The following is a 22,270-nucleotide window of genomic DNA, read 5'->3' on the forward strand; positions in this document are numbered from 1 at the left end:
TTGCTTGATAAACAAAACTAAAACTCATACCTGTTGAGGACCAAGCCGAGTTTCGACAGTCGAAGCCAGGCCTCTGACACTGCACCTGCACACCCTGACAAATGAAGCCAGTTAAGTTTCAATGGCTACGAAATCAAACGTTGCAACAAAAAAATAAAGAACTAATGCAATAGGGTGAGATGACCTACCCGGGCCATCGCAAAGAACCTCCTGCACCTCTGTAGCCACGATCAGAGCCATCACAGCGCACTGTAGTAAATGGGATAGAACAGTCAGAAGCGAAAATCTTCCCGTGCAGCGAAGAGGAAAGGAAGGTAGATAGGTTTAGGAGTTACCACAGAGGAACCCTTTGAGCATGGATGAGAGCAGAAACCCTCCACCGTGAATAGGAACAACAAATAAGACCCTCCCTGCAATCGACCAAGCAAATTACTGCCAGCAGCGGCCTCCACCGTTCGATTCAATGAGGTGAGGAGAGCCCTCGATGGGGTATAGACCTCAAGGTGGCAAGGGACAGTTGTACGCCAGGGAGGAGCATCTCGAGGAGGCCGTCCCCTCATCTTGGCAAGTGGCCTCCAAAAATTAAAAGTCCACCATAAAGACTGTACAACTTCGCTTATGATCAACCTATGGAGATTTATGACATTGCGCCATAAGAGGGTTACCTGGTTGGGTTAGTCTATAATAGGGAGTTGACAAGATCAACGAATATTGTAATCCTTGGTAAACATAAACCCACCTACAAACTTAGGCTATGGTGGTATTAACATTCTGCCAATCCCAACGTTAAATATGACAGCTGTAAGTAGTGTATATTCTAGTTAATAATATCATAAATGATGAAACAATGAAATTGCAATTATGGAAGTATTGTGATTGTATTTATTTAAAAAAAAATTATATATGGAGACATTACATATGGTATCAGAGCGCTCAGGTTGTAAAACTGAGACCTCTAGGTAAGAAATAACAAGTTTTGTTGTATGCACGTAGGAAGCAGGAACAGTCAGCATGAGAAGAATAGGAAACCTACCATCCAGACCTGCAATGGGAGCGGGAGCCCCACCATTTCAGGAGGGCAATCCTGAAGTATGGGTACAGCTGGGTGAGGAATCCCGAGATACCGATACAGATATTAGAGAGACAGTACAAGAGTTAAAATATGAAATGGCCCGTTTGCGGGAAGTTAATGAAAGATTAATGCTGGAACAAGAGAAGATTATGAAAAGTTTATCAGATAGACAAAATAATCGTCCATTAGTTCCTAGTTGTGAAAGTAGGAATATATCAAGGGAGCCAGAATTCCGGACAGAAGATGGGGAAACCAGGGGTGGTGAGGAGAATCGTGAAGAAGAGTCTAATAATGTATCCAACCACCGAACCCAGAAAAAACAGAAGGTAGAACTCCAGGGGGGGTTTCGAAAGATAAAACCCCCTTTTTGATGGAGAGCAGGAAGAAGCAGCAGAAGCATAACTCATAAATATGAACAAATACTTCCAGTTGTACGAGTATGACCATAACTTGAAGGCCCGTTTGGCCATTTTCCAACTGCAAGGAAAGGCCACATTATGGTGGGAGGAAGTAAGGATTGTTCGGGGAATGGATGAACAAAGTATAACCTGGGAGAAATTCTAGATATATTTTAAAGAAAAATACCTGACAGAAAGATTTTATGATGAGAAATCTAAGGAGTTTCATGATCTCCAGCTGGGACAACTAACCATGGATGAATTTATAACAAAGTTCACCTCGTTGCTTCGTTATGTGCCCTACATACGTGAGGAAAAAGCAAAGGTACAGTGATTTATCAGCAGCTTACCTTTATTTATGAAAGAACGACTAGAATTTGACAACCCAAAGACCATGGATGAAGTGATCTGCAAAGCACGGATTTGCTATCAGCAGAACAGACCAAAAGGGGATATGAACAAGAAATGGAATGACAAAAAGATAAATAAATTCATCCCTGGACATAAAGGAAATAGAGGCTCAGGCAACAAGGGAATTTACAAGGGACAGACTAATAGAAACTTCAATAAAAATCCACCCATATTTAAGGTATCAGGCGAAGTAAAAACTAATGAGAAACCAGGCAGAATTGAAGCTGAGTTGGCCGCAAGGCCCCCTGTACAATGTTGGGGATGCCGAGGGCCGCACTATGTCAAAAACTTCCCATAGCACAGGGGAACTGACCAGATATCTCAGCTACAAGAAGCCTCTACATTGGGGGAAATAGCAAGGAGTCTGCCCAAAATTAATGCAGCCCTGGAAGACCACCAAGTAGAGTTTCAGCAGACAATGGTCGAGTTTGAAGGTAAACTTTGTAACCAGACTGTAGCTATTCTGATTGACCCTAGGGCAACTTTAAGTTACATTAGTCCCAAAATTATGGAACAATGTAATTTACAAGCAGTAAAATTTAAAAATCCAGGGTTTGTGTAATTAGCCACAGGAGCCAAAAGAAGAGTTTTGGCCAAGGTCAATAATTTCCCTTTAGAGCTGGCTGGCCAGACCATCCATGCAGATTTGAATATATTACCCTTGGGATCATATGATATCCTTATTTGTATGGACTGGTTGGAAAGGCACTGGTCCCTTATTAACTGCAAGACTAAAACCATTAATTTCCGAGATAGTAAGGGGGAAAGGCAAGAAATGCAGGGCATTCAAAAACCTCTGCAAATAAGACCTGTAACAGCTTCCCAACTAGCAAAATGCATCAGGAAAGGATGTCAAATTTTTTCCATTCAAGTAGGATATGCCAACCCCAAGGAGAAATCCATTGTGTTAGAAGATATACCAGTAGTACAAAACTTTCCTGATGTTTTCCCTGAGGAAATTCCAGGTTTACCCCCAAAAAGGGACATATATTTTACCATTGAGATAATTCTAGGAGCTGCCCCAGTCTCCCGAGCCCCTTACCGTATGAGTATTCCTGAACTGAAAAAATTGAAAATGCAGTTGCAGGAGCTGCTAGATAAGAAGTATATATGACCCAGTGTGTCCCCTTGGGGAGCTCCAGTATTGTTTGTTAAGAAAAAGGATGGAACAATGAGAATGTGCATGGACTACCATCAGTTAAACAAGCTGACCATTAAGAACAAATACCCCTTGCCCCGTATAGATGAATTGTTTGACCAGGTTAAGGGGGCAACCGTTTTCTCCAAGATTGACCTCCGATCAGGTTATCACCAAATTCGGATAAAGGAGGGAGATATAGCAAAAACAACATTTAGAACTCGATATGGGCACTATGAGTTCGTAGTACTACCTTTTGGACTGATCAATGCCCCAACCACCTTCATGTGCCTCATGAACAACATATTCCATCAATACTTAGACAAGTTCATGTTGATCTTCATTGATGATATCTTGATCTACTCACAGAGCATGGAATAACATAAGGAACATCTCCGCATTGTCCTCCAAGTTCTAAGAGAACACCAGTTGTATGCTAAATACAGAAAGTGTGACTTTTTCAAGGAACAAATCCAATACTTGGGACATATTATCACCAAGGAAGGAATCACAGTAGACCCTAAGAAAATAAAAACCATTATGGAGTGGTCGGTACCGAAAAATGTGGTAGACATAAGATCATTTATGGGCCTAGCCAGGTATTATAGGCAGTTTGTGGAAGGTTTTTCTAGGGTAGCATACCCTATTACCTCTCTGCAAAAGAAAGGAAGAGCCTTTAGTTGGACCACTGATTGCCAAAGAAGCTTTGACCAGCTTAAACACCTTCTCACCACTGCCCCAATTTTGAGTATTGTTGATCCTAGTAAGGAATATGTAGTGTGTACGGATGCTAGCAAGGAGGGGGTGGGTGGCGTACTAATGCAAGAGGGTAAGGTCATAGCTTACGATTTAAGAAAGCTCAAAGAATACGAGCAGAAGTATTCTGCATACGACTTAGAGTTAACAACAGTAATTCATGCTTTGAAAATGTGGCGGCATTACCTGTTGGGCAATATTTTTTTGCTGTTAACAGATCATCACAGCCTAACCAGCTATTTCAAACAGCCCACATTAAATGATAGACAAGCTCGTTGGGTTAACTTCTTAAGTGAATTTTATTTTTAAATTAGGAACTTGAAGGAAAAAGAAAACCAGGTAGCGGATGCTCTAAGCTAGAAGATAAATTGCTTATTCGAAATTTCTTTTAGTGAATTCACACAACCCTCTGTGATCGAATTCGAGAAACAACCATACAGGATGTGGTATATAACCATTTGTGGTAGCAAGCAAAAGTGGAAAATAGTCATGAACAACAAATGGGGTACGAGGTGGCTCCAAATGAGTTTCTAGTTTATAGGAAGAGACTTTATGTGCCTAACCAAAAATTGCTCAAAGAATTAATCTTGAATGAATATCATAAAAGTCCTTACGCAGGACACCCTGATATCAGAAATTGATTTCTGTCCTTAGGAAGGAATTCTTTTGGCCTGGTATGAAGAAAGAAGTAGCAGAATACCTAGGACGTTGTTTGGAATGCCAGCTCATAAAAGCAAAGCACCAACACCCAACAGGGTTGCTTCACCCACTACCCATTCTGGAATGGAAGTGGGAGACAATATCTATTGATTTCATTACTGGGATGCCTAAAACAAAAAAACTAAACGACTCTATCATGGTGGTGGTAGATAAGCTGAGAAAATCTGCTCATTTCATACGTGTACAATCAACTTATAAAGCAGTACAGATTACTAACATTTTTATGCAAAATGTTTTTAAGTTGCATGGCTTACCCAAGATGATCACTTCTGACCGAGATGTAAATTTTACGTTAGCCTTTTGGAAGGCCCTATTTGAGGGGTTAGGGACCTAATTACATTTTAGTACTGCGTATCATCCTCAAACGGATGGGCAAGCGGAGCAAGTAAATCAAATTGTCGAGGATATGTTGCGGGCCTATGTAATGTAATAGCCATCTAAGTGGGAGGACTACTTACACCTAGTGGAATTTGCCTACAACAATGGATACCATACATCCTTTTGGATGAGCCCATTCGAAGTGTTATATGGGCGTAAGTGCAGGACACCTCTGATTTGGGGTGGCCCTAAAGACAAAATAATGTTGGGACCAGATATGCTGGAAGAGATGGAAAAGATGGTGAAAGGATTTTCCGAGAGTTTCAAATAGGGGAGCACGTGTACATTCGGGTTAAGGCCAAGAAAAGCACCTTGCAATGGGCCGGATGTGCTAAGCTAGCACCCCGATTCTGCTGGCCTTTCCAAATTTTAGCTCGAATCAGGCCAGTAGCATACCAGCTCGCTCTACCCAGCCACATTCATGTGCACAACGTTTTTCATGTTTCTTTGCTTAAGAAATATATTTATGATGCTAAACATATAATAAACTGGCAGGACATCCAGGTGAGTCTGAAAGATGAATCTCTCAAAACAATCTACCGTAGATGTATATATTAATGTATAAATATACTCATGCAGAAGGAAAAGTTAGCAGTTGAATGAAAATTTTGTTGAATACTGAATTCGTTTATTTTGTCAAGCAAGTCGAACCGGAAGGAGAATTCTTGGTGGAGCCAATGGGTATACTAGATCGGAGAGAAGTAATGCTATGGAGACGAGTTATCCCCCAAGTTAAAATCCAGTGGCAGCATTATGGGCCTAAGGAAGCCACCTAGGAAGATAAGTAGACTATGAGGGAGGTCTATCCACGGTTTTTTCCCATAGAGGAACATCGGGACGATGTTCAAACTTGGGGGGGAAGATGTGATATCCCCTGTGAATGTGAATATTTATTTTACTGCTAGTAAAACAAACTGGAACTGATTTGAGTTTATATAATTAGAAATTTTGTTTTAAAATTGATTAAAAGAAATTGAGCGCTGAAATATGTTAAGAAAAGAAACTGTTTTAATTATGAGATATATTTGTCAGATGGGTGATGGAAGGGGTTTCTCAAGAAATAGTTGGTTGGGGCAGTTACCCCAACCCTAACTGCTCCAATGAAACTCCATCCCTAAAAGATCAAGAGGATGGGGAGGGGGGCATCTACAATCAGGGGGAAATGGAGGAGTAAGAGAGGAGAATTTATGTGCTATAGTGACAAAGAGACAAGCAAGAGATAAGTCTAGTTAAGACTAGATATCTGCTGCTACTCAAGGTGAAGTTGCCTGGAATATTTTACCCAATATTGGGTAGCTCGGGGGGAGACAGAAGGCGCTGGAGCGCAAGTCTCAAGGTTGGGAGGTTAAACGAGTTGCATGATTTTAAGTAGTTCAGCAAGACAGATAAGTTCATATCTGGAATGTCCTGCTAAATTATTAATAGCAGTAATTTCCTTGGAATAGAATGTGAAATTTTAAGCCAGACATATTTACATCTAAAGTGTTTATTTTGAATATTATGAACAGCAACTAATAGAGTAGAATGCTAAATTACAAGCCAGATAAGAATACATCTAAAACATCTTACTTAATTTATTAATAGCAGAAATCCCTTAAACAGAATGTTGGTCTCGAATACAGTTGATTCATTAAGCATAAAAACAACTAAAACCCCCTCCTAGCTCGGAAGTTGGCGACATGAGACCCAATTTCTAGAAGGATTAAGGGATGACACTGTGTATACATTCGAAAAGAAATTCCCAAATAGCCGCATTAGTATTAGCTCAATAAAGTTAGGAAAATTCAACATCTACTACAGAAAACCTTTTCCTTCTTTATTCTAGAACAAAAGCATAACTCTTTTCCAATCCAGCAGAAACCCCAAAACTGGGTATAGAGAAAACAAAACAAACTGGGTTTAATTCTTTAGTTGAAATGAAAGTAATTTTAAGAATTTATGAGCATCATAGTCGTAAGGCTGTAGATGTACACGAAAGAAAATATTTAAACATGGTAAAACCTAGAGAAAGGAAAACAGTCTGCGAGGACAAGATTCATTCAAGCATAGGAACAAAGTATTAAATATCAGTGAGCAAATAGTTAATTAAAGTTATCTTTCAGTACAAACACCAAGCTATTAAGAACGCAGGCTTTGCATAAGAATTAAAACGTAAAACGTTCATAACCATACATCAGCTAGAGTTAGAGACCAGCCTCAGAATTTTACAGCTCAAAGAAAATGTGTTACACTAAAAAATGTCACCTTGACTACTTACAGTTAGTATGGCTCCAATCAACAAGTCATGCTACCCTCTTAGGCAAGTCTCATGCCTCTGTTATCCATCTCAAACTCAAAGAAGAGAGAAAGTCTTGTAAAAATCATGTTTATCTCTGGGGTCGCAGGTTCTCTCTAGCCTTACCTGCGGGGACGCTGACCATGTTCACAAAATCCGCGTCCATAGACGCTCTGTATGTTAAGGGACAGGTGCGTCCCTCTGTAAAAGGCAAAATGCGCGAGTTTTATCTTGAAAAAGTTACTTGTGGTTACTTCTAGAACATTCTAGAGGTCGGTTTGATGAAATGGATGCGCCTCCAGTTGGTTCATGTATCTCTATTAAGGGGGAACTTATCCCATCAATAAGGGAGCTATCCCACCCATAGAGGGGGATGATCCCATTGATAGTGGACCTGAATAACCTCTTTACAGCACTATAAATGAAGGCATTGAGCCAGAAGGAGAGGAGGTTGGAGCTATACATTTTCTTTGGGTAAATGCTGCAGGATTTAGGTCTTCCATTAGAGCCTTTGTGAGGAGAGATTGTCTTCACTTGATTCTACTTGGGAGAGGGTGAGCTTTGTCAAAGTAGAGGAAAACCCTTGATGGACCCTGGGAGGAATTTGCACAACACCAAGGCCAGGTTGTAAGAGTTTCTTTGTTTCGTTATTAATACAAACTGGTTTATTTTTCTCAATAGCTTGTGTTAATGAGTTATTTCATGTGTTCCTTGGTCTGCATGTTGAATATATGTTTTATTATATGAAATGCAAGTGCTTGGTAATTGTTTGATTGTTTGTGGTTGCAGGAATTGACTTGAAGGAGGAGCTCATCCGGATCGTCAAGAACGGACTTCAACAACAGCATTTTGGAATAAGGTAAGCCTAAACACTTGTAGTTTTCATGTTGTAAAAGGTGTATTTAGAGAAAGATCACTCCATTTTGTCTTGTTTGTCATTAGAATGTCTTAGACTTCTAGGAAGGTCAGTCGTGTCCGCACCCTTGACAGATTCCGTGTGACAAAATGTTCCAGAAGTACACAGCTAACTCAGGTCAAGTCGGTCTAAACATGCAACCTGTTTGAGGACAGTGGACACCTCAAAACCTTCAAGAACATGACCCTACAACCGGGAGGAATAGAGCTTTTGGCCCAGCCCTCTTAATAAATAAGAAAAATAATAACACCGCCATGGCTAGAGACTCATGGTCTCATTATCAGTGATTATGTAACAACCAGTTCAACACAGTTAAAGACCCAGAAACTCTAAATTTGAGTAACCCCTGCTCTGCTATCATTTACATACGACCTAATAACTCTTGAAGCCAGGAATATGCCCGTATTGCTTGACAAACAAAACTAAAACTCATACCCGTTGAGGGCAAAGCCGAGTTTCAATAGCCGGAGCCAGGGCTCTGAAGCTGCACTTGCACACCCTGACAAATGAAGCCAGTTAAGTTTCAATGGCTACAAAATCAAACGTTGTTGCAATAAGAAAAATAAAGAACTAATTCCATAGGGTGAGATGACCTACCCGGCCATCGCAAAGCACCTCCAGCACCTCTGTAGCTGCGATCAGAGCCATCAAAACACACTGTAGTCAATGGGATATAACAATCAGAAGAAAAAAGTCTTCCTATGCAATGAAGAGGAAGGGAAGGTAGATAGGTTTAGGAGTTACCACAGAGGAACCCTCTGAGCATGGATGAGAGCAGAAACCCTTCGTCGCGAAGAAGAACAGAAAATAAGACCCTCCCTGCAATCGACCAAGCAAATTACTGCCAGTAGTGGCCTCCACCGTCCGATTTAGTGAGGTGAGGAGAGCCCTCGATGGGGTATAGACCTCAAGGTAGCAAGGGACAGTTGTATGCCAGGGAGGAGCATCCAGAGAAGGTCGTCCCCTCTTCTTGGCAAGTGGCCTCCAAAAATTAAAAGTCCACCATAAAGATTGTACAACTTCGCTTATGATCAACCTGTGGAGATTTATGACAGTGCGTCGTAAGAGGGTTACATGGTTGGGTTAGTCTATAATAGGGGGTTGACAAGATCAACGAATATTGTAATCCTTGGTAAACATAAACCCGCCTACAAACTTAGGCTATGGTGGTATTAACATTCCACCAATCCCAACGTTAAATATGACAATGGTAAGTAGTGTATATTCTAGTTAATAATATCATAAATGATGAAACAATGAAATTGCAATTATGGAAGTATTGTGATTGTATGGAGACATTACATCCAAATATCTTATTTACTTTGAAATCCAAAAGTATTATAATAATTTCAATTGTAAAAATAATTGTAAATGGATTATAAAATAGTTAAAAACAATATTTTTGAATTTTAATTATTCAATGCCTTAATAATTTGGTTATGACTCAATCTAACTATTATACATTTTGAGCTTATCTTTTATCCAACATTGGTCATACAATTTTAGTCAAATTTAGATTTTTATTTTTTTTTCCTTTTATTTATTTTTCCCCTTCCACTAAATTATTATTTTTATTTTTTTGAATAACTATAATATAATAAAATAATAAATAATTAAAATTAAAATAAAATTTAGTTAAACATATAAAAATTTTAATTTAATTTACAACTATGATAATTATTTTTATAACTAATTAAAATTATTTTTAATATTACTTATATTTCCTTTTTATTTATATTTTTTACTTTTGACTAAATTATTTATGTTTGAATATCCCTTTCCTTATTCTAGAATTTTATTATAAGCCTTTTTGTTATTATTTTTAGAAACTTAGGGCCATGTTAGTTGTATTTAATTATTTATGTATTTATATATTGTATTTAATATTTAATTTTATTTATTAATTTATCATAAAAAAAATTAATATTTTGTCTCTTTTTCTTATCCTGTCAAAAAAATAACCGTTGGAAGGTCTTAATTCTCTATTTAACTTACTGTTATCATCTAATTTTTCATCTTGCCCTGATGATGAATCACACTAGTTGGTTCAAATGCGTCAACCTTAATCTACCAATATGATTTCTTCCTAAATAAATTTCAAATATTTAAACCTTATTAAAATATGGTTCAATTTAAGTATTATACATTTTGAAGCTTCTTTTTTTTCCAACAAATCTCTACCAAATTTGAAAAAAATCAAATATATTAACTAATTACTTTTTGAATAAAAAACAAGTACTAAACAGTAGCCCTGCATATTAACCCCACATTAGATTTCAGTTTCAAAATCTTTGTTGCGCCTTTTACGTTGTCAAAATTACAGTGAGCTCGGAAGGCTTCTGTCCAAGCTTTTTGAGCATAGGAATAAAATCTTAAATCAAACTAAATAATTTGTTTCTTTATGTGCGATAAACCAAAGTTTGGTTTGAGTAGACATTTTTTTTTACAGAAACGGTTAATGGATATTATTAGATACTGGCCTTAATGCCGAAATTCAGATTACAAAAGGTAAGCCTAATTCCACGGGTGTCGCACAACCCTGAAAGGCCATGGCATTTATGCTTAGATCACATCTCTTCTTAGTTGCTACTATATGGTCAATTTTAGTGATTTTCCCAAGCTTGTGGGTACATACATACTGATTTAACAATACGCAGTAAAACATGACAGCTCACTAAATTAAGGAATTGGATCCCATGTTTCATCTTAGCCTCTGAGCAAAGTTCCACCAGTAAAAAGGGTTGCTTTGTTGGCTTCTATGTCCACCTCCTTGTTATTAGCTCTCAACACGTGGTAGAAATTGAATTTCTGAAATGAGTCTCCAAGATCTGTTATTCTGAAGATCAACCTTGCAAGCCTTAGGTCGGAAGGCTTAGAATGAGTCACCATAGTGTTAATGATAACCTAAGAATCCCCAAATACATTAACTTCCCGGATATTCAACCCTTTCAAAAGCTTAAGACCTTGAAAAAAAGCCAAAACCTCAACTTAAATTGATCTGAGTAAACATTAACCATCATCATCATCATTATTATTCATATATTTTATTTTATGTATTTATATTTCACTTCATTTTAATTTCACATTAATTTAAATCATTCTAAATAAAAATATTCTTTCTGGGTTTATTTACTTTAATTATGAACAGGTGAGTACCAACACAAAACGACCTTTACGGAAAAGCATGATCACTTCCTTGTCTTCCTCTCCCACCAAAATGAGGAACCACCAGCCTGAAGAGGGACGCTCCAGTTTACTCAGAGGTCCCTGACACGTCGGCCGTTAACGTGTCACGTAGTAGAAGCGCTGTAACGCCTGACCGAAAACATTGCGCGTAAAAGCAGCGATATTCATGCTTTTAATCATTCATTCTATCATTTCTCATCACGCCACAACCTTCCACCATTCACCATTTCCTACTCACGTGCCCAGGGCAGGCGCACCCCTCTCTTCACACCGTAACGCAGATAACAATGCCGCCACGTGGAATACCCACAATACAGTGCCCACGTCACCAATCCTATGTTCCAAAGATATAAACACCATGCAAACACACTACCTAAACAGACCTCTACCTCCTTTCCCTCTCCACAATTTTCTCCAATTGATTGCTCTGCAACTTCCTGTGAAAAAGTATGGCAATCATGAGCCCCAATCATCCCATGGTGTTTGGTCTGGGTCTTCTTGGTAATAATCATTGATCCATGTATTTTTCGCGTACTAGTTTTTAAAATATATATATATATTAGATTTCATACATCAATTTGATGTCTAGCTTAATTATATTTTCAACTACAGAATGACTTTGATAAATTTTTAATATATTAATAGTATTTTCATTTTTATTAAATAACTCCTATTCTCTGCATTCAGGAAATGCTATTTCCTTCTTGGTCTATCTCGCCCCCTTGTAAGTTTACTAATTCATTACCTGAATTCATGGATTTTCAGAACTGTGTATGAAGTGGATTTATAGTGTGTATATTACATTTCTGGCTATCTGTATTTTCATAACTGTGTATGAACAATTTTAAGTGGATTTATAACGTATATATCACTTTTCTTTTCTTTTTTGTGTTTGTGTTTTCAGGCCAACCTTCATTCGAGTGTACAGAAAAAAGTCGACAGAGAGCTTTCATTCACTTCCATACGTATGTGGGCTGTTCAGCGCCATGTTTTGGTTATATTATGGCTTAATAAAGCCCGATTGCACGTTGCTCATTACTATAAATTCAGCTGGCTGTATTATAGAGACTCTCTACATCGCCATATATTCGGCCTATGCTCCACCACACGCTAAGGTACTCATCTCAGACCACCTGTGCTTAGTTTACAAAATATTTTGAAATATTGAAGAGCAATCTGTAATTGAGTTAAGTTTAATATAATGGTAGCAATCTAGTCTAATACAGTACTGAGGGCTGAGTTGAAAAATAAAATAGAAGAAATATAAAAACAATGGTAAAATATTGAATAAGATATTTGTATGTGTATACACTTAGCAAAAATCTAAAACATCAGTGAACCCAGTATAAATTCATCTCAACTTCAACTGCCTGTAAAGTAAAATGAGAGCTAACTGAACCTGGATCCATACTAATCTCTTTAACCAAGTAAAATATATAAATATATATATATATATATATATATATATATATATAAAATATGCATGTAGAATATCAAGATGGTGAGTTTCTTTACAGCTCTGGCAGGAAGGTTCTTTACAGTTTTGGGAGGCAATTATATGTGAACATGCTAGATTCCTCTCAACCTCAAACTTTGTATAAGTGAAATGAAATGGCAGCTAGCAAGCAAGTTTCTATGTATCAGGTACATTTTGAGCAGGATATTAAGATGGTAATGTTGTATAACTAAAATATTTGTGGTATATGTTAAGCAATGGTAATGTTGTATAAGTAGAATAGGGTGGAAATGTTAATAAGTTGTAAAATAAATTAATTTTATAAAAGTTTTTATAGTTTTTAGAGGATGTTTATAAATATGTATATTATTAAAAAAACCATTATAGTTATAAATTATATTTAATATATTTATAATTATTTTTTCAACTTTTATAATAAATAGATAAGTTTATATAAAGTTTATTTTTAGTTTTATTTTTTTAAATAATATAATTTGTTTATACTAAAATTATTATTACAATAAAGTAATAGAATTATTTAATTTTTAAAATAAAATTATTATTTTTATAAAATTTAAATTATTAGTTTTCTTAGTCATTTATTACATTATAATAAGCACAGAATTAGAAATATTGTAATAAGTTTATAATTAGTTATAAGTTAAATTATTTTAAACTTGTGTTTTATTTTATTATACATACAATAAGAAATAAACTAGATTATTCTAAAATAAATATGAATAACTTGATTATAATAACTTATTCATATTTGTTTTTTATTCTATTATACATAAAATAAATTTAGAGTTTTTTTAGATTATCATAACATTTTTATGCTTTCCCCTTTTTATAAATCAATAATAAATTATACAGGTGAATGGATATTTCTATTTATTTATATTGGTTATTGATGGTTTATATTTTTAATAATAAATTATTTGTTTTAATTAAATTTATAAAAATAAGTTTATACTAATATTTTATTTTATAAAAAATAATTAAAAAAACATATATTCTTATTGACAAATTTAATTTAAATTTATTAAAATATTTAAATTTATTAAAATTATTTATTTTAATGAAAAATCTATATAATTTTTTTTTTTATAATAATTTTATATTATTATTTTTTAATAAATATACACATTTTAAAGTTAATTGAAATTTATATTTGTTTTTAAAATATATATGTATGTATATAAGTTTTAAGATTATTATTAAACTATAATTTTAATGATACTATGGTTATATAATTTTAACCATTAAACTCTTCATATTCGTTATATGTATAAAATTTAACATTTTAAAAAATTATTGTTATTTTTTATTTAGATATTGAATTCATCTTAAATATATTGTTATAATTAAAAAATACTTGTTGGTTCTAAACATGTCAACCAAAAATTCTCTCATGTAATTTCTACCTAAAAACTTTGTTTAAAAAAATTATTATTATTTTTATCTAAATATTGAATTCATCTCAAATATATTATTATAATAATTTAGAGTTTATTATCCAATAATCCTATACCTTGAACTCAATTATCTTAAAAACACATATGTTTCCTCTACTTAATTTGTTAAATTTTATCCTTTTAAACTAAAATAATATATTGCTTTATGAATAAACTATATTAACTTTTTAATTTAACACCCTTCAGCTTTTGTGAATAACCTCACAAAAGTTACATCGGTTAATCTTTAATTTCTATGATGGATGTTTAATTTCTATGATGGATGGAGGTAGAACTTTGATTTTTTTTTTTCTGACTAACAATATTCAAATCATATTACCTTTGATAAACACTAAACAGAAGAGAGCAAAATTTAAGAACACGTACCAAAAAACCTCTAAGATTCCGTTGTTATATATAAGAGTGCAAAATTTAAGAACACGTACCAAAAAACCTCTAAGATTCCGTTGTTATATATATATATATGTGTGGGGGAATGCTGTATTGTAATGTAATCTAAGGTTTATGATATATACAATGCAGCGTACAACTGCCCGACTGCTTGTGCTGCTGAACATAGGAGTGTTTGGGTTTGTAGTATTATTCACTCTCTTGTTTTCACATGATCGGAGACGGATATTAATAGTGGGTTGGACCAGTTCTGCAATCTCTGTTGCTGTGTATGCCGCCCCTTTGAGTATAGTGGTAAGTAAAATTAGTTATTTTTATTGGGATCTTAAATTTTGTTGAATATTTTGGAATTTGATAAAGAGTGAGGTATTAAACAAATTAATCTTAATTTTAGTTAGTTATCAGATTTTGAAATATTCTTTTTTTTTTAAATCTACAATGTAGTTAAATTTAACTTATCAAATCAATTTTTTAAATTTCACTGATCTAGATTGTATATTTCGAAATATTTCAAAAATTATTACATTGATAATGTTATTGTTTTTCGTTTTGCAGAGGCTGGTTATTTGTACAAAGAGTGTTGAATTCATGCCATTTTACTTGTCTTTTTTTCTGACTATCAACGCTACCATCTGGTTTGCTTATGGATTTTTATTGGGAGACATGTTTGTAGCAGTAAGTATATAAAAAAACAAACAAAAAAATTCTTTTTTTACTTGGGAATATTTTGAAATACTAGAAATCAATTGTTTGACCACTTTCCTGATCATCAAAGTCGGAATATTTTTTAAATCTGCAATACACATAAAGATATCCGAATCCAAATTTTTAATGACAAATTGCTGTGAAATGTTCAGCTGCCCAATGTATTGGGCTTCCTCTTCGGAATATTGCAGATGACAGTGTACCTTATCTACAGAAATGAAAAACAGGTCAGAGATGAGAAGCCAGTGGAACACAGTGCTGGGAAGCTCAACACTTTGAGCCACTCTGAAGTTCATCCCATTGACATTCAATTAGCCCTCAACACTTTGAGCTCCTTTGAAGTTCATCCCATTGACATTCCAGTAGCCCTGAATAACAACGATCACAAACCAACCAACCCCATGGATAGCAATCCTCATGCTGCTGGTTATGAAAAACCCTTGGAAGTGCCTGTTTAAAAATTCAATACAGTGGCAATGGCTGTCAAAGAATATGAAGAAGATTAATGCTGACCATGAAAGCACAGAATAGTAATTGCTGCTGCTTGTGAGAGGAGTTATGTAAAGTGTCCAAACTGCTCTGGACCTTGTTCGGCTGTATATTCTTCAACTGCAGGACTTGAGTTTTACATTCATAAAGTTCATATTTCTATGCCAGTGCTTCACATACGTATCTGAACAAAATACTGTTGCTTTTGTCTGTTGTCATGTTTGTTTACAGTAGTTTTAATTTTAATGCCATTAGGTGAGTGCTTTCAGAATGTTGATTTTTCATTTTCCATAAGAAGAATGGAATGCAAAGAGAAATTAACCTCCAAATGCAGATTTATTTTAGTAAATCTGCAATTCAGACCAAATACCTTCCCCCAGTTGGAATCTATTTTATGTAAACCTGCAACATGCTGCTTCCTTTTTTAAACATATTTTTGTACTATCACTTGGGTTATGGTCATCCATCCATTGCTGACACCAGAAGGGTCAGTGTTTTGCATCGTGCAGTGTTTGAAAAAAATGAATATAAGAGAATACATTTTAAAAGAAATTAAAGCCTAGCTGGTATGTTGATGGCACAAATATAAAAGTGTCTACTTGCAACGTTAGATTCAGTGCAATTAATTGGAGCAAAACAATGCTCATGGAATGTGAAAATTAAAGTTAACCATAGCATTTCAAGTTTCCACCTTTATCTTCACTTTCCATTTTATTCTTTAGAATTTATTAATGGTCAATTATTATTTTTATTTTTTAAAATAAAATTAGAAATATTATATAATTGAAAAGCTGTACCTTAACTTGCAACAAAGTTATATTATAAATGATTTCTTATTTATATTTTACTTATGAAAAAAATTATCATGACTGTGTCTAAGATTATAGCTGGATGTAGTTTTCATTACAATGTATTCTAACATATTTAATAGTGGATATTCGATAAAAATGACCTAATATCTTATAAACCTATATATATATATATATATAGATTAGAAGGAACTCATTATCTAGTTGTTTTCACTTTGCCAATTGTTATTGCTTTCTTGTCGTCATTTGTTTTGAGTGATTTTTCTTGGTTGTCTACTTGAGTCAAATAGATTTGTGCCTCAACTGTGATGTTTGAAAGTGCAAGAGGTTTGATTACTCAAATAGCCATTGTCCTTGCACCATGGTAAGAGATTTCCATGTGTCTTTCCATCTTCCATATTAATGAGCTAATTCAAGGACTGTTCATTGCATAATTAGGGAACCAATTGTATGTAAACTTTATCATTGATAATTATAACCCCCTATTTTTAATTTAATGGTTAGATTTGCTTGGTGATCTACCACTAAATTATTCTTGTGCAAATTCTCATAACAATGCACCAATGTGGAAAGGAAGGGTTAGGAGATTTAAGGTTTCTACGCAATCTATTGCTTGCATTTTTTTGGTGGGGTTTCCATGTTGACAAATAGTTCCATGGAGGATCTATTGCATGTGGGTGATTACTCCAAGGATATGTTCTCAAAGGATATGATTTTCATCACCCCATGTGGTGGGGTTAACCTTGATCATTGATTGTCTACAGAGGATGGATCTAGAGAAGTCTCTAGTTTGTCATGCTATGAAAGGGGAATGAGTTTATTGTCTCTAATAAGGTTGGGTTTCAAGATGAATCACTTGGTCCCTCATCAAATCCATTTTTTGACTTGATAAAATCTTCTTCCACCTTGTTGGCATAATGTTAAGTGGTTAGGTGAATACATTTACTTTTGACTGTTCACTCCAGCTACCTCTGGAATTGAAATTTGATAGTAAGCCTCGATTTCATCATCTTTTCAATGATCCAGGATTCATTGGTGAAAATTTGGTGTTAAATGATTTGTAAGATGTAGGCACAAAGAAGTCAACCAAGCAAGTGGGTTAGAGGAAGAGAAAGAAGGCGAAATCCAGAGGAGGTGATGTGTCACTAGTTGTCAAGGAGGACACCCATGTAAGATTATTAGATAACAAAGTTGGAAGGCCAAACAACAATGGGGAATTTTAGTTGCAAGAAGGTTTCTATGGCTTCATTGAATATGTGGATGCAAAAGGGATGGGCTTTAGCCTTGGGATATGGCACTATCATCCACCTCTTATCCCAAGGTTGGATAGGCTTTATTTTTTTATCTTAAGAGTATGCACAAAGGATTCGATGGGTTTGCTGATTTTTGGATCAAATTTTATTGTTGATTAAGCCTTAGCAACCACTTTTTGATGGCAAATATAGGGTGGAAGCTAGTACTCTTGTTTGGATAAAGCTTCGAAATTTTTCCTTGGAGTTTAGGCCAAACTTGAGTCTATAAGCAATAGGTTAAACCTTGGGAAATCTCATTATATCTAACTATAGCAATAAAACCAGTAACATAGGCATAGTGGCAGGTATACTAGTTGAGTTGGGTATGCACCAGGGGATTTTTGAAACCCTTAACCTTGTTATGGGGGATTACACCACAACGAAAATACCTTCTGATGCCACCTAAGCCAACAATGCCCACATTATGCATATAAAATGCACGTCATATACATGTCTCGGGAATTTTAAATTTCCTGCCTAGTAAACCTTCACAATTCAAGGTTTAAGCTCTTAATTAAACTCTTATGTGGAAACGTTTCATGTGATTAACCCAAGTCTAAACTTTAATAAACCTTTGATTAATTCTTAACCCTTATAACTTAACCCTTCGGTAATCACCCGCACTTATCAACTATACCATGGTCTTTAGACTTTAACAACCCTTTGAGCGGAACCTTATAACCCTTCATAAATCTTTGGTTAATTCTTAACTTAACCCGAAATACACTAATCCCACTTATTTCTATTATAACTCTTGTATAATAGAAATATTTCATATAACACTTAAACCTTACCTTTCCATTGATTCACATGACTTTACACATTTCCCGACGCTCAACCTTTAGCGCGTTCAACCTCCGTTGTCGATCTCATTCCTTAATCTGACGGTCATCGCGTCACCTGATCATCAACTTACCCGGGCGATCTCCACCATTTATCTCTCCTATCTCAATCCAATGGTGATCGCATAATCTCGCGCAGATTACATGCATGACCAATATTAGACCGAGAGCACACGAGAAAAGTGGTTTTCTCTTTCCTCCGTGTGCTACGTGTCAACCCATAAGGCTAATCGTGTGAAATTTCAAAATACCGATTACTGCTTTGAGTCCACACGAGATACCACTTACTGTTTCCATAGACCGCTCCACTATTTTGCACGTGGTTTTAATCTCTGCCATCCATCTTCTTAACTTTATTCTACGCGACTTAATCCTATCTGTCTATCTCCATCACTCTCATTCGTTGATCTGATTGATCCAACAACTATGATTCACTACTACATTCTTTTGTTTCTTACTGTGTAATAGTCCATTTGTTCGGGTTTCTGCCTATGTCTTTGTTCTCACCTTCTGGTCTTCAACTGTTCTGATCCGATCTTCAGCTTCATTCTTTATTCCTTCGCTCCTTTACGCTTCCGCTGCGTAACTCCTTAGGTTTTAAGAACCTTACAGTATACCTTCACTGTAACATTGAAGGTTTTCTCCCATATTGTCTGTGTATAAACTTGTAACACACTTCTCTACACTTCGTCTCTGGTTCTGCACACCTGCAAACCTATGTTATGCAGAATTACTAAAATCCACACACAATTCATTCAATTACTCCATTCACACCACACAAACTCAGAAATTGAGTTATCTGTATTAATAAACAAATAATTACAAAAGGATTCCTTTCTGGCCTGATCTTCACTATCAGTGGCCTTTTCCTTTCCTGCCCGTAGGCTTACAATCAACCCTATCTAACTAACTCACTCTCTAACTCCTAGCTAGCTAACCCTCTTTTATGCCTTTTAGGCTTACATTTATACAAAAGGATTCTATAACCAATTTTGGTTTAGATCCTTAATAATTTCAACTAAATCCTAAGAATCCTCTCAATCCCATAAATCATGAACTAATTCATAATTTAAGATCTATAATTAATTTCCAAATCTATCAATCCCTATGAACTCTCAACTATCCTAATTCTCTCATGTTCCCCTTCATTCGAGAACATTTATAATATGTCTCTCAATACTTAACTAGATCCTACTCTCATAAAATCACTCAAAAACATTAGAATTACATTAATTTGATGCATAGGAAACCAACTTCCTTGAAACACAAGACCCCCTATGTCTACTAAAATAAAATGATACTTCTGAGCCGAATGCTCCTGCATCACCTTCTAGTGGAGGTTTTTGTGCAGGCCCCTATAAAAAGCCCAAAAATTTGTTTGTAGCACAACTCAATAGTGGAGGTCAGTAGGCAGATGTTTTAGAGAATGTTTCTTTAACGGTGCATCTAAATTATTCAACCATACTAGTGTTTTATTATCAATATGCGCATTGGGGCTGCATATAACATGGTGCAACATAGATTTAAAAATAAAAAAATAAAAAACCATGATGCGCTAAATACCCAAACGCACGGGTTCTTGAAAATTCGCTAGCACCAGACTCATTCATATAGTAAAACGTACTAGTGCTATTAGACAATGACGTCTTGATGCAGTAAACATATAACAACATCTCGGGGCATCTTATAAAGTGTACCGATAGATGGTTTCTAATTTCTAAAAAAAGACTGGTGCTATTGTAAAACCATAGCACTGATGCGTTACTGGTAACTTAAAGCCTTGATGCGTCTCATTAAAGCACCGCAATAATTTTAAATTAAATTAAAAAAAATGGTCCTTTTGGATATAGCCTACCCCAGTGCGCTTCACGAAACACACCGGAGGAGGGTTAAATAAAAAAAACCCTCTCGGCCGTAATTTTCATTTTTACCATCTACAATGTAGGATAGCGTTGAAGCATTGATGCCACTCTTTCCACATGCAAGCACCCTGACATCGGTGTTTCTCTTGCTCACCACCTTTCAGTACCATGCTCACTATTTGAGTTTCCAATTTTTTCAAAACGGTGTGAAAAATTGCTTTTCTCCATTACATGTTCACAATGCCTCCCCAATGACCAAATGTCCATGTAATCTCTATGTTTCTTTCTAATTTAAGTTTTTAGCAGATTAGAATTGCAAATTAGCTTTAATTTGTCATTATTTTTCCAACAACAACAAAAAATCAACACTCGGTGCGCTCGATATGTTTGTCTTGCATCAAGCATGGTGCACCACGTTTCAGTGTGTGAATGTAATGCATTGTCGTTGTGGCAGTGCGTTTTGTAAATATAAACGCACCAAGAAAGATGAGACAGATTGTGTGTTGCTGCATCACTCTCAATGCATTTATATTTACCAAACACACCGCAAATAAATATTTTAAAATATTCCTATAGCTTGGTGCATTCAATAACCTGAACGTACCATTCTGATGCCAACAGGTTATATGTGTGCATCAGTGCACAAGTATGTTGCACCGCAATGAAAAGTTAAATTTCTAAAACACTCGTGGTGCGTCATACTTATGTGCGCACTGTTATCGTTGCAATGATAGTTGAAAGCGCATCAGAGCTAGTGCATGACTGTTCTTTGAGCGCACTGGTATTTTTTTTTAGATTGAAAGTTATGTTTCCATAGTTATAAATACATATTTCATTTAATAAAAAAAATTGTATTTTATGTATGAGGCTGATGTAATTTATATTTCAATCATGTAGAAGAGACGTCAGTAGAGGGAGCAAGAGCAGCAAGTGGATCCATACAATATGGTCCGACCATGGCAAGAAAGAGAGAGGCAGAGGGATTTATACCCTTGCACTATTATTGCAGCGACCCAAGCACTCTTGAGGAATGTAGGCCTCCTCAAGTACTATGAGGAGGGTACATTCCTAAAGGTGCACTCTGTCCTATTAGTGAATCTGATCTACTAATTGAATGTCTAGCAACAGGATTTATGTGTCAGTTCTGAGTTGTGGTATAGGCCCACTGAGGAGTACATTTACTTTATTACTGCCCTATCTAGAAGAGGGGAGGATTTTCGCCAATTCCCTGATGTCCCCCATGATGTTGCAACTGACAGTCAGCTTGCATACACTCTAGGATATGTCGGCCCTCATGCGGCCCATCCATCATATTTTTAGGTCCATGGTGGACAAATAAGGATTTATTCTTTTGTTATAGATGAGGCTAAGTGCCTCTCATTATAAGTCAACACCATTTCACATTCTTGTGGTGATGGGAAACACATTACTTATCCTCTTTTATATTACGTTGGTTTGATTTAGGGGCAACGTTTCATCAAATGGTCTCCCATTTTTTTGAGGAAGTTTTGCACGAATTTAAATAGATGTCATGCATTATCAAGATAGGGGAGGGATACCTTCCCTTTTTCTTCCAAGATTTTTTGTTTATTTTTTGAGAGGTTTCCAGAGATGAGGCCTACATTTGATCGTTTCCCTCCTAGGTCAATCACTGAGGCCAAGATGCGCATGTGGGAGCATATGATTCCCAAGAGGGGCAT

The 22,270-nt window shown here is 35.6% G+C and overlaps 1 protein-coding gene across 1 annotated transcript; it reads left to right on the plus strand.

Moving 5' to 3' along the window:
* The first annotated feature begins 11,644 nt into the window (after window positions 1–11,644).
* On the plus strand, window positions 11,645–16,209 carry LOC149184702 (bidirectional sugar transporter SWEET14-like). The gene is made up of 5 exons (XM_089418967.1): window positions 11,645–11,751; window positions 12,155–12,365; window positions 14,704–14,865; window positions 15,127–15,246; window positions 15,429–16,209. The coding sequence occupies exons 2-5, from the start codon at window positions 12,237–12,239 to the stop codon at window positions 15,732–15,734; spliced, it is 717 nt and encodes a 238-aa protein (XP_089275093.1). The 5' UTR covers window positions 11,645–11,751; window positions 12,155–12,236; the 3' UTR covers window positions 15,735–16,209.
* Window positions 16,210–22,270: the final 6,061 nt, after the last annotated feature.

This window comes from Pinus tabuliformis, chromosome 3_2, assembly GCF_031772625.1.
Source record: "Pinus tabuliformis cultivar Carrire ecotype Pingquan chromosome 3_2, CPIR1, whole genome shotgun sequence".
NCBI classification, from domain to species: Eukaryota; Viridiplantae; Streptophyta; class Pinopsida; order Pinales; family Pinaceae; genus Pinus; species Pinus tabuliformis.

Bases quoted from the DNA above. Each gene is read 5' to 3' on its own strand.
- LOC149184702 (XM_089418967.1), top strand. From the start codon at position 12,237: ATGTTTTGGTTATATTATGGCTTAATAAAGCCCGATTGCACGTTGCTC. The intron at 14,866-15,126 runs GTAAGTAAAATT...TTCGTTTTGCAG, and splicing joins CCGCCCCTTTGAGTATAGTG to AGGCTGGTTATTTGTACAAA. The intron at 15,247-15,428 runs GTAAGTATATAA...TGAAATGTTCAG, and splicing joins TGGGAGACATGTTTGTAGCA to CTGCCCAATGTATTGGGCTT.